The following is a 13,699-nucleotide window of genomic DNA, read 5'->3' on the forward strand; positions in this document are numbered from 1 at the left end:
TCTGACTGCAAACATCCGTGTCTGACTTCTGCTTGTGGGGTTCGGTGCCTTGCTCCAGGACACTTGGACACAGGATAGTTTGGGGGTTCAACCCACCGACCTTTGGGCTGGAGCTCCAGCTGCCCTCAACAAACATGTTCACACAAGTCACCCGTTTCTAACGTCCAAAGCAACAGTGCCACGTTGTCGTCTCTTCAGCTGGATGATTGTCGTTTGAAAAAGGAAATAAAAAACATTTCACACTATTGTGGTTCTTATCATAAACACGGGGTAAATATCCCTCTCTTATGAAGCAACTTCTCATTCACATACATTCCATATTCATCGCTTTGCACATCATCTAATTAAGCCAGCATTTATCCAGTTTATTAAACAATCAAGCTGCTTGTTTAGTCGTTTTTCATTAGGCTCTCCCCTTTACTTCATTTTTAGTGCCTTTCATGTCCTAATTAGAGAAATGGGAGCCCACAAAGCAACCCCTGCTCTCCCTCTCCCTATTTAGCATTTAGCCAGAACAGTCTAAACAATGCAGCCATTAGGAAGTGATTTGGGCCCAATTAGATGTGCCAGTCATTAGCAACTGGCAAAGTGGGTCAGGTTGCGACTATCCGGCTCCCGATTGGTTGCAGCTGAACGAGAGGGGGAACCTGCTGTGTTCACGGAGCAGGCAGCGAGAATAAGGGGACGAGCAGTCCAGGTTTGGGAAGAGTGAGGCTTTGATGGAGGCCAGCAGGACGGTCCATAACTGGGTCACTCGCACTTTGTGTCAGCAAGTATCACAGGGAGAGACAGTGGGTCAGCTGGTCGCTGACATGACTGGACCCGGTGGCCGGGAATGACACGCTCCAGTTAGGGGGCCAGAGATGAAAGAACGGGCTCGTCTTCAACGTGTTGAATCTGAACTGACTCTTAAAAGGGACGGACACGTCTACATCCCGGTGGGTAGTAAACAAACACGGTTTCTAAAGAGGGTTCGGTGATTATAAACAAACATCTGCTCCAGACAGAACAAATATCAGTGCAAAATAACTTTTTGATTCAGTGGTTCTTGGTAAATACTGCAACAAGAAAAACAACTAATATTTGGAGTATCCACTTATCCACTCATCTAGCACAGATGTCTTTTTCTGTCTGCAGTTTCAACATCCAGGCTTCAATCTTCACCACAAAACACAGAAAGCAGTTTCCCTTCAAAATAAACAAATTAGGTCTTAACCAGTGACCCCGTGCAGCCGTGGGCCACATCCTGGGAGCAGAGCGCTCGCTGACATTAGCCCCGTCGCGCTGGGTGACCGGACTGCTTGAAGAAGCATGTTGAAAGAATTTGAACATTCGACTTAAATGCTTAATTACCGCAGTCATTACGGATGGAAATGGAAAGCAGAAAATGACAGGACCACAGACCACCCTTCCACTTCCTGTCTGCCAGAAAATCCCGTCTCGCCTCCCGAGTCCGTCTAAGCTTCTCGCTGGACGCCTGCTCCGTTCAGAGCATCCTGATACCTTCAGAGCCTTTCAGGAGATCAGCCGTAGTCAACTCAACGCTTTTTCACAGATCGTTAGACTTGCAAGTGGGTCTAAGTTTTCTCTAGAACTGAGAAAAAGTAAAAAAAAACTGACTTGAGATCTGCATGTCTGAGCAAACTAAGCTTGACTCTATACTTCAGCTGGGGCTGTAAGTGAAGCAAACACAATCTGCAGAGCTCTGCTACACACACACACACACACACACACACACACACACACACACACACACACACACACACACACACACACACACACACACACACACACACACACACACACACACACACACACACACACACACACACACACACACACACACACACACACACACACACACACACACACACACACGCACACACACAAGCAGTAAATGTAATAAAGGTAGCGTCTGCTGACACTGTTTAGAAACATAAGAACTCCAATGTCTCTCATGGTTGCACTGGTCACAAGATGCCAAACTCTCTGACCACCAGTTTTATTCCCATTTTCCAACACCTTCATCCACATTTAACTCCTGAAACCCGGCGTCTGAGGCTGCAGGTGCCTGCCAACCCGCCGTGCTGTGATCGCCGAAGCCTCCTCTCTTGCTCCTCAGTCATTGTGCTCCAAAAAGTGAGAGGGACAGCCAGCTTTTGTGTGAGAACCCAAACTTTTTAAAGGTTCTCCACATGAATACACTCGCAAAGTGACGCCTCGGCTCATCAGAAGGCTATTCATTCAGCGAGAGCGCCGGCCATGCAAGCGCACACGGACGCACGCACGCACACAGGCACAGGTGCCCCCCGCTCTCCCTGCATCTCTGCTCCGCGTCGGCCGCTGAACACACACATTGTGTCACCTTACATTAACGGAGAGCAGAAGAGAAGACTCAGGTCTGCTCCTCTGCTTCAGAGCCTGGTGGTAACGTGACTTTATTCTGGTGTCACAGCCATTGACACAGAGCAGCTCCGGCCCGACAATAGAGGATGCAGGTGTCTCTCTGGTGTCTCCCTGAGCATCCAAACCTGCAGCCACGCTGACTTACACTAACTCATAATAAACCTGCACTATCAGATGTTTTTAGTAATCAAACACGAAAAGAAAATCTGTCAGTTGTAAAAGAAAATATCAAGATGTTGGAGAAAAAAGTATAAAAACAATAAAGTACATTTTTATCCACACTTTCAAAAGCCCAAATTACCAATCAAAATGATTAAATGTAATATATAACCAGCAGTTTCTATGAGAATCAACATGAAAAAGGAAGGAAAAATTACTGAAAATTAGCAAACGTGTCCCCTTCTGTCACATTTTGAGAAGTTTCATGCAAATCTGATAAACTATTTAAAATTGTAATGTCTCCTCCGAGCTGGAGGTGAACTACGAGTGGAAGCCCACAAACCTCATGAGTGCTGCAATCCTCCAGGAGAATCAGAGAAAGGAGTGGAGGAAAGGAGGTGGAGGACAGGAAAGGAAAGAATCCCAAATTAAGGCCTGCCATCTAGAGAGGGCAGGAGGGGGAGGAGCAGCGCTGCACAGGGTGATGGCAGGGGGAGGGCCTTGGAAATAACAGCGCAACAGGGCGCTGGGGGGAGGGAGGGAGAGGGGGGGGGGGGTCACCAGTGATTCTCATCCTACCTGCTGCCCCCAAAACAGTTTACAGTGAATGTCTCTGTGGGAACAGAGTTATCCCTCTGGATAACAGAAAGACAGGTTTTATGGTGATAATTGTTTTAAACTAAATTCATCTAATTTCTATAGCTTTTCTTCAGTGAAAGTGCTGCCTTGATTTGAAACGAGGAGTATATACAGGACTGTCTCAGAAAATTAGAATATTGTGATAAAGTTCTTTATTTTCTGTAATGCAATTAAAAAAACAAAAATGTCATACATTCTGGATTCATTACAAATCAACTGAAATATTGCAAGCCTTTTATTATTTGAATATTGCTGATTATGGTTTACAGTTTAAGATTAAGATTCCCAGAATATTCTAATTTTTTGAGATAGGATATTTGAGTTTTCTTAAGCTGTAAGCCATGATCAGCAATATTAAAATAATAAAAGGCTTGCAATATTTCAGTTGATTTGTAATGAATCCAGAATGTATGACATTTTTGTTTTTGTAATTGCATTACAGAAAATCACAATATTCTAATTTTCTGAGACAGTCCTGTATATTTACTTGGTGCCGTCCGCTGGGTTTGTCAGATGGAACCATGAGCATCTTGCAGCTAATTGCTATCAGCTGCTCTGTTCATGCTCCATCCAGCAGCTGCTTACGCACCAGGAGATGCTCTGAGTGAACGCTGTTCACGGCTACCTGACAGCTCTTCTCCAAACCTGAAGCTCCCTCTCACCACGTCTGCTTCTACAGCTGCTGGATTCACCTGACACAGTTGTGTGTCTCAGCCCACTCTCTTCTTGCATAAAAGATTTTGGGGGAAAACATTTTTATTTTTGGGAGATGAATTTAAAAAACTGATATTTTCACCAAACAACACCATTGCACCCCATCAACTAAACGGTTTAGACCTTTTTATACAGTTGTACAAAAGAGTATACACAGGCACAAATCCCAGATATGTGCACACGATTCACATCAACAAATGTCCCCATCTCCACTGGAGAATAACTGGCTCACAGCACAGCTCACAGTGCTGGTTCCAGTTAACGCGTCAGACCTCCTGTGAACACAGTCTATTTAAAACCTATTTTCTACTATTTTAACTCTACAGAGTTACTACATATCTGCCAGGGACACTCTGCTTGTATGGACCGGAGCCATAACACAGGGCACAAAGAGTTAAACTCAGAGTAAACCTGCGAGAACACAGATCTGTCTCCGCTGCAAACACTCGACAGGGAGCAGAACCATTCATCACCCTCCTCCAGTAAATAGTAGCTCCAACACTTGTTGTAATTTATGGATTGTTTAAATTATGGTAGAGCTATAAATAATATGAGAAAGATAAAGTAAACCCTCCTGTAGCGTGTGCATGATTTAAGGTTGTAAAAGATTTTATTCTTTAAAATCATCTGGTCCTCCCCAACTGGAGCCTCAGACGAACCACTGACTCAACATGTTATACCGTGTTATTTATTGAATAAAAAGTAAACCAAAACACTGAAGTAGCTTGTTAAAAACATAGTGGGGGGTTAAGACCATTTCCAAACATTTTAGAGTCCTTCACGATTTTCCTTCAGTGGAAAACACTAAAGACAGTTGTCATTTAAACAATGCGTGCAATGCTCAGAAAAATTGCCACCTTTGGCAGAAATTAAGCAAAAATACCAAATTCTCTCTGTCAAGCCCGGGGTGGGGCGGTGATGGCTTTAGCTCATTTTGAAGCCATGTGATCACATCACCATGACCTCCACTGTATATCAAACCATTACAGAGGCGACTGTGATATCATCTGTCTGATAGCTAAAGCTGGCTAAATACAGCGATCGGCTTGTGTGTGTCCAGAGAAAAAACTAAAATCTGGACCATATGAACAGAAAATCTCCTGCCTGGAAACTTAAATATACAAGAACTTCCATAGATATAACAGAAGAGGGAAGGAAACAGAGTACCAAAGTCACAATAAAAATATGAAGGAAATACAGACATTATTGAGAAAGCTAAACCAGCACATGCAAGAATGCAGATCCCTGAGATTCAGGAGCATGTCATGTAAATTAAGTGTGTTGTAAATGTGTGGAATATGGGAAATATGTTGTAAAATATTCAGTTATAGGAAAAAAAAGGTCAAAGCCTGTAAAAACGATCGTATTCCTTTCACAGTGAGGATGAGTCAGGATTATATTTAACAGGAATGTGAGAAAACATCTGCCCTTGTGCATCCAATTTGAATCAATTTTTCACCGATCAAACAGACACTGTATCAACTTTTCATAAAGAATAACATTTAGCTTTATTTTATTAAGTGCTTGGAGGGTACGTGAACATCAACGATGAAAGCATAAATTCTGATCACACCTACAGTAAGATGTCCACCTGGTGGGATGAAGAGCTGCAGCAGCTGCAGCAGCCGCAACAAGCCCAACATCATTCTCTTAAATTAAGACCGTTCTCTACTTCATCAGCATGTTTGGATCGTTTTATTTTCTCTGGGATTAAAAAGATATGACAGCAACTACTCACATTATCCTGACTTAAGGCACAAGCTGTTGAGGGTTTCGAGATATTTTACTTTTATACATTAAAGCACAGTTACTTAACTGTATGCTGTGCACTGTTTTGTGTTAAAAAAAAACCTTGGCGTGCAGAATTGCATTGTAGTTTTTTCTTGGTCTCAAAGCAACTAAAGAAAGCTGATTAAAAACTACAAAAAGCAAGAGCCTTACATATTTGTTATTCAGTATAAAATTGATCTGAGACACAGAAGCAACAGGATTCTCTCATGGTTACTGTGTTTTTATTCTCTCTCTCACACTCAAACACACTCACACACCCCTACCTTTGCTCAGGTGTGCGTTGGCTTTGGTCTTGTCACTGAAGCCCTGGCTGCGTCTGTTTCCAGCAGCACTGACCGAGCCCCTCTGAAGGACATCACTGCCGGCAGTGGACACCCTCGCCGAGGGACCAGGTAGTCTGGTGGATACGCAGGGAGGGAAGAGGAGGGGAAGAGAGAGAGAAGAGCTTAAATGGGCCAAACAGTTAGTTTATTACAGTAAGTGAAAGCTTCCACCAGGGTTAAAGTCCACACCAAACACACTTTGCCACACTTCAAGTCACTGCAGGCTTACAAGGTCAGTAACAAGGTCAACAGCTGTTGAGGAAATGAACCTTTGGGATTTCCAAGAAGCAGACACACAAGAGAAAGAGGCAACAGCACTCTGAAAACCAACACAAATATATTATCCACATTATTTACATGTTTAGAGGATGTAGCAGAGAGCATCATGAAAACATCCTACGGAAGCTGGCCTTGTTTCCCACAATGCAAGGTTGTAGTTTGTGACCTCTGCTACTCTCAGGGAAGCTGATTTACACACATTCAGCACGTCGTGGAGAACCCCGACTCCAAGTGTAATGAGAACTCTGTTGACCCACCGTATTGATTGCTTGAGGGGATGTGGTTTGTCTGCAAGGTCAAGTATCCCTCCAGCTGATGAGCGGAGAGGGACTGCTGTCTGCTGCCTCGGCCTGTGCAGTCCTTGGACTTATGGGTAACGGCGAATGTTACCAATCAGCATGCTTACGCTTCTTAATTGTACACTTTGTAATCTTCAGGATAAGATGCTGCACTCTGATGTTGTGTTGTTTGATTTTCTTGTTTTGCATTGCAGGGCCCGCCTCCCTACACATGTAATCCAGCTGTAAGCTCGGAGAAAAATAATACGCCTCAATTCCATCTGGACTGTATTTGATGAGATCTGTTAGGCAATTTGTAATCTAACCAGACAGTTTATCAAATGCTAATTTACCAGTGGCAACATCACCATCATCATCCTCCTGGGACTGTGAGGCGGACGATGATAAGCTAATTCCAGCTCTCTCACGCAGCCGTCTGTTATATTACAGAAACCCATTTCTGCCATGCTTTTCACTTTCACTGACCATTATTAATGGAGCTGTTGCGGGATAAAAGGTTTAACCACATTATGTAGATGAGTGAAGCCTAAAATCAATTAGCGTTCAGTTATTCCTGGTTCTGCTAGACTATACATTGGAGAAATATCTTATCCACATAAAGCCTTTGTTTTTTGAGATGTAAAGAACTTTCAAACATGTAAACATGATTATACTACAACTGTCCGATTGAAGCAGCACTTGAAGACGCATTGCTGCGATGCCACCCTTTGTTTTGTGCAATCTAGAGTTATAACTAGAAAATAATTAACAATAAACCATCTTTATGATCAAAAAATAAATAAAAAAATCAGAGTTTGACAAAATAGGAATAGTTTAATAATGTGTGTGGGTGCAAAGAGAATGTACAGGAGACTGAATATCTGATCTGAACTATTCATGTTGCATGCCGTTGATTCTCAGCCATCCAAGTCATAGTAATCCTAAAAGAGAAGACAACTGGACTTCTTTTCTTGGTCCTTAAAGATGCATCCAAAAGGTACTTTTTCATTTCGGAAGAATTATTTTGGATACAAACTGAAGTATCTGAAAAATCAAGAAAAGTAGTGCAGTTGGTTTACTTTCAAGCGTTTCAGGATCTTGTAGTTACATAAACTGACCACAAGAGGGACCCCTCGCACCGCTTAGAAAGCCTTTCCAGTTGGAGCAAGAGCAACATACACAACCTGGGACGGGCAGCATGCAAAACCACATCTTACATTCAATTTCAAGGTGCATGCTAAGTTAAAAAAGATGAGTACAAAAAAAAAGAAAAACAGAACAAAGGTGAATTTCAGCAACAATGTTGTCATAGACACTTTACTGCTACGGATTCTTTCTGAGTTAATTATTAATGACATATTATATGGGGGATGTTCTTGTCAAGCAACCAACCACCCCACACACACACACACTTACTTAAGGTTATCTAAAGGTCTTTCACAGCACATTTAGCAGGTTTGCCAAATCAGGCGTGATGCCAGAGGGACAGGACCATCCGAAAATGGAGCCTGGAGCTTTAGCTCCTATCTGCTGAACACTACCACTCATGCATAACAGATTGTGCTTGTAGTAGAGATTGCCCTTAATCACAGACCAAAAAGAAACATTAAACTCATTACGGCGCAAAAGAAATGCTGTCCTTGATTAGGGGCAATTTCTACCTTCCAACTTCCAGGAACGGGAAGGAACGGGAGGTGTGGTGGAGGAAAGAGAGGGAAGGGCAAGAAAGCAGAAGGGCAAGTGAGGCTGACCTAGAGGTCTTTTTCTGACCAATGGAAAACTTGAGTAGTTTACTCTGTGACCCATCCCTAGAGGAAAGACATGGAAAAGGACAGAAAGAGAAAGATACAGAGTGCAGGTTTAGACTTTTGAATGACATGAAGCATGAACAGGACGATAGACATGTCTAAATGGTGGATTTCAACTTTAAAACACACCAAGACTGTGAAAAAACTACAAATAAATCCATTCACTCAGCCTTAAAGAGTTTCAGCTTGCCGGGGATTCTCACCTGGACTGCATCTCGGCCTGCGCTGCTTTCTGGGCCGTGAGGGCGGGAGTCCCATGCGACTGGCCGAGCTGAGCCGGGGCGCTACTCTGCTGGCTCAGGGCAGGGTGCGAGCTGCGGGACTGTGCCGTGGGTGGGGGAGTGGGCTGGGAGTTCTGTCGCTGCGCCTGCTGCTGCTGCTGTTTGTACCGGGACAAGCTGAAGAAGAGGCCGAGGATGGCTTTCAAATTCCCATTCCGAATCTCTGAAGATCAGGTGGTGGAGTATCAAAAGAGGAAAAGGAAAACATCATTAGGCGCCGCTGTAAGCTTTCTGGTACATTAGTTACACGAACGTGGGGTATAATGACCCCCATCATGTTTTAATGTGTGATGTCTGGCATTAGCACATTTCTTTCTGGCAAAACCGATTGCCAACAAAAATGGTTCAGCGTATCAAGCTTCAATTTTTCACCTTTTTTTTGTTAAATAAATATTAAAAGGCCTGATCTTAGCTGGTTTCAGAGCCACAGTTCTTGTTCCAGAGAGAAGTAAGACATTAGCTTACCTTCTGCAGACAGACCCTGGATGTTGACTCCTTTAGCTGCCAGGAAACTGAGGCAGGCGTCTATGTTCTCAATCTGGAAACAGACAAATAGCAATGAGACAATGCTGCATTTCCATTTAGATTTGCATGTTTGTATAATGTGAGGACGCACGCCGGGCTGCCTTTTGCATGTTTCTAAGCGCACGTAAACAGAATGGAGGCAAATGTGCAACACTGAGAAAAGAAAACTGGCAGCAACTTCTGAACCGGCCAGTTTTTATTCACAGCTCAGAGGTCAAGCCCACCAAAGGTGCAAATGAGCTACGGTGATGACGGCTAGCCGGCTACCTCGGGAGCTCAATAAAACATCAATATAAACAAAATGAAAATGCTGGGATTGTGTGCGGTAAATGCATCTCTTAACTTCACATAAAAGTCTGGTACCTAAATCCCAACTCCCAAGAACATAAACTAAATATTTAGACACTGGCTGATGGATTGTTGAATTTAAGGGGAAAAAAAACTAAACTAAAGGTATCTTGGCAGGTCTCTTCAAAGATTCAGTGTATATATAAATATTTGTTCCTTAAAACTCTCATCATGACTCCTTTTATAAGACACGAATAATCAATATCAGGTTATAAAAAATAAAAAACAAACCCAAAACAGACCAACACCATGGTTCTTGGCAGATATACACCTGCAGTACCGGCCCTGAGCTGTAGAGGAAACCTTTATTCAAAGTGACTGTTTGTATTATGGTATGCAAAAATGGTTATGGGAACATGGTGACACAGCCACGGCAGGATTCAAACCCAACACACATTTGTCAGCAGAGCTACTGTACTTCGATGCCATCCACCTATAGCAACTCAGTTGCTATGACAGCAGCCTTGGCAACCTGAACAGACTGCTGAGCTGACACTGGACTACACGAGGATTTGATGGGCAGACGGGCTTTGTTTAGAGACCCTGTGACCCATTATGCACCCAAAGTGATGGCCGGTGTTCACAATCCTAAAGTAAACCACATTAAACAAGTCATCGAGCGTGAATGATGCGGGATCAAAGAGTACCTGCTGTTGTTGTCCAGCAAATATACAAGAGTACATAACAATATGCCACAGCCCCTGCACGCTCATGTTACACACCGAGGTAGACGTTACTACATCTGTAGATGCCGGATACTCAGCAGAGCAATTAAATAAAGGACTGTCCATAAAATGGACATTTTACAATATGCACAAAGGTTAAAGAGGTGCTAAATCTTCTCCGAATGACATTTATTGCAAGTGAGGTGAAGCTAATCTGCAACAAAGTACTCACAGAAAGCCATTTTTACAGCACAGGCACTCAAACGCAGCCTCACAGCCAAGGCAGTACAAATATAGAGCAGACACGATTAAAGTAGTTTCACAACTAAAGCACATATGAACTGCGTCCTTTGTGAAGGGATGTGGGCTGAAAGCAGCTCCGTTCCCGTTCACCGACGATTAATTACATGATTACATTTAATATGCACCGACTAAATATAGCCCCACCTACAGCTCCCACTGTGTATCTCCTGTGGGGAAGTTTCCTGCTGCGAGGTGAGAAGCTGGAGTTAAAACCCACTTATATCTGCCTCTCTAATAATATTTAGACATTTACTGGGAGCAGATACGGCAGGTAATAAACAAGAGCACGATAAAGCTCTAGTTGTTCCTCTTTCAGCACCTCATTTTAGGGTCCACCATAACAGATCATGCTTTTTTCCCTCTCAACCCGTCTCCTGAATACTCCTCTGTCATCCCCTGCATATCCTCTTTAACCAGCTCAAGAATCTCTCTGGTCCTCTCCTGCACCTTCTTCCCCAGGACTCCTAGCATCTTCCCTTCCCGTTTATTTGCAAACCTGTAGTCTATTTTGCTTCATCTGACCTTCATCTCTTTGCTCTCTTGCACGAATCTCCCCTTCCTCAGGTCTTCCTCTGCCTGCTCCTTGTTCTCACTGCAGATCATGAGTCACTTTTTACTCCGTCATTTCTCCACTTATCCATCACCACGGCAATCAAGAGGGCCGATGCTTGATGTAGTCCTAGCTCAACCCTAAACCCCTCTGTTATTCCTACTGCACACCTCCGTCCCTGCAGTAACGTTGCCCCCATACATGTCCTGCACACTCCTCAAAACTCTGCAAGCCCTCTTGACTAGTTTTCTGAAAAATATTATTTGGCCGTAAAAAAGAAACACCCTAAAAAAGATCAACTTCATCAGGCTAACAAGTACAGTATGTGAATCGGTTTAAACCAAACAGGAACGGAAGCGGATCTAAATGCTGTTAGTATAAAGTCGTATAACATCAGGTAAGACACCTTTGAAATCAAAAGAAAACAATAAAAGGGTAGAACAAGAAATAAAATAGAGCTGTGGTGTAAGTTGTTCCGGCAGTCTTCAGCTCTGCTTCTGGAACTGATAAAAGTCCTCGTCCTGACACAGAAGTGTGTTACTACAAGGAAAGTTGAGTAAAACAGGTGAGAAGTCATAAAAAGCCTGTTGTTAAACCCAACTCTGAAAGGTTCTGGGAGCCGGTGCACTAAAACAGGGGCGAGGTGCTCACTGCTCCTGGTCCCCACTCCAAGTCCGGCAGCTGAGTTATTCACAACATGGAGCCAATTAAGGTGTTTTTCCTTTTGGCAAGGGAAGAGCTGGTTTGTACATTGGATCGATACCGAGGTGCATGTGCAAAATAGTAAAAAGAAAGAGTAGATCTGTGCTTTAGAAACATCTCTGAGCAGAAATGCATCAGATTCTTTTGAGCAGCTGATCAGAAGCCACGTTAATCCACTTCTGCTGTGAGTCCAACAGTTCAGGCTTACGCTATGTCCAAGGTAATATTCACAAGTCGCGTAGTCTGAGCTGGTCAGACGATGGGCTACTGAAAAGCTCCACTGAGGTCACGCCAAGGTGACGCACAATAACATACTTGAACTGAACTCATCCGTTATTGAACGTTGCATTAAACAGCATCTCCTGTATCACCAGCAAGTACTTCTTTAAATGCTAAATGTCTAAATCACTGCTGAAACGTTAATACCGTATTAAAATCATCCAGAGCCATGTTGAGTCCCTGACTGAGCTTAAACCCTGGTGCTGCCCCAGCTGTCATCTCTGTGACCTCTGACCCGGGAAACGCCTGTCATTGGGCTGGACTTTGCTGCATAGGTGATACAGCAGAAAATGTAAGAATAGCAGGAATGCAGACTGCATCCATCTCCGATTTCCACGGCTTTCCTCAGAATAAACCTCCTTGAATCACCAACCCCCCCCCCCAACCCAGCTGGTCTCTAATACCCTCGGTTACACCGCGCCTGAGTGACTGAACCACTCCTCTTCCGCCCCAAACTTCACATCATAGTTGGAGCTTAAATAGCAGCAGCCTTCAGAAAGCACGCCTCAGTGAGATACCCCATCACAAATGCCAGCCCTGTCCTGCTGAGATGCCCCAGCCACACCTCTCGGGGGGGTAAAAATACTGAAATCTCTTGCTATTTTAAAACCTGCAAGAACAGAGGCTCAGAAACGCCGGAGGAACATCACTCAGACTCTCATCGGCTGCAGAAGTCAAGATCCTACTCCGCTCACTTAGTTTACAGATTAAAATTAAACTGCATTCATAACAAAGCCCCTGAATTAAAGAAACTATTAACAACATGTATACTACTTTGATACTGTAACCCTGTATAGTGTGCAGGATCACTACAACACTTACTTCAGATTACGTTCAGATTACAGTGTGGGAAATGTGTGTATAAATATATACGGCATATATATATATATGTATATATATATATATATATATATATATATATATATATATATATATAAATAAGAGTCTAGTAGGAAATTAAAAGTATACTCAAGTTCAGCCACAACACCAGAGTCTGAAGCAGCAGCAGCTGATCGTAGGAGAAGGTTCCTCAGCCACGAACCCTCAGACCTGTGCGTCAGCAGCCTCGCTTGAGTCCGTCTGAGAGTCAGGTGTGCTCCCGCCGTGCGACCGCTCTGCCTCTGCCCGGCTTCACACCTCAGTCCAGGCCGCCGCCGCCTGCTCTGCTCCGGCTCCCGGCAGCGGCGCAGGGCCGGCCAGGCGACAGCCCTCTAAACAAACACTTCCTCCCATCACAGGGCTGCCATTGTTGTGTGTGTGTGTGTGTGTGTGTGTGTGTTTGAGAGAGGAGAGAGAGAGGGATGAGGGAGGCAGAGAAAGCAGTGAGAGGGAGGGAGGGTGTCTGTAAGGAAGAGCGGTATATGTCTGAATCAGGATAACAGAAGCTTCTGAAGGTTCTTCTTCCCCCAGAACTCCCATCAAAAGTGATGAAACTTTCCCCGTTGTCATGCAAGCGTTTGTTTTTTTTAATCTTCCCTTTGCAATAATGTTTATTCTTGTGAGACTGAAACACCCGGTCCTACTTACCAGGTGATTCACATTCACCAGGTAGCCTGACGTGTTTCCTTGGACTGTGGGAGGAAGCTGGAGTAACCGGAGTAACCAGATTACTCTGGGAACCCGGATTACTTGGAAAACCCGGAGTAACC

At 43.8% G+C, this 13,699-nt stretch overlaps 1 protein-coding gene across 12 annotated transcripts in view; it reads right to left on the reverse strand.

Moving 5' to 3' along the window:
• nav2a (neuron navigator 2a) overlaps positions 1–13,699 on the reverse strand; it is a 249,424-nt gene that overhangs the window by 60,741 nt on the left and 174,984 nt on the right. For 10 of the 12 annotated variants that reach the window (XM_061737815.1, XM_061737743.1, XM_061737779.1 and 7 more), the window contains exons 4-7: positions 9,144–9,216; positions 8,601–8,841; positions 8,341–8,397; positions 5,973–6,106 (exon numbers count right to left, since the gene is read on the reverse strand). In XM_061737815.1, the coding sequence (XP_061593799.1) occupies positions 5,973–6,106; positions 8,341–8,397; positions 8,601–8,841; positions 9,144–9,216 (505 nt within the window). Of the gene's footprint in view, positions 1–2,908; positions 2,964–5,972; positions 6,107–8,340; positions 8,398–8,600; positions 8,842–9,143; positions 9,217–13,699 lie in introns of those variants that run through there. The other 2 variants (XM_061737788.1, XM_061737833.1) reach the window with 2 other exon arrangements.

Source organism: Cololabis saira, chromosome 2 (genome assembly GCF_033807715.1).
Source record: "Cololabis saira isolate AMF1-May2022 chromosome 2, fColSai1.1, whole genome shotgun sequence".
In the NCBI taxonomy this organism is placed as follows: domain Eukaryota; kingdom Metazoa; phylum Chordata; class Actinopteri; order Beloniformes; family Belonidae; genus Cololabis; species Cololabis saira.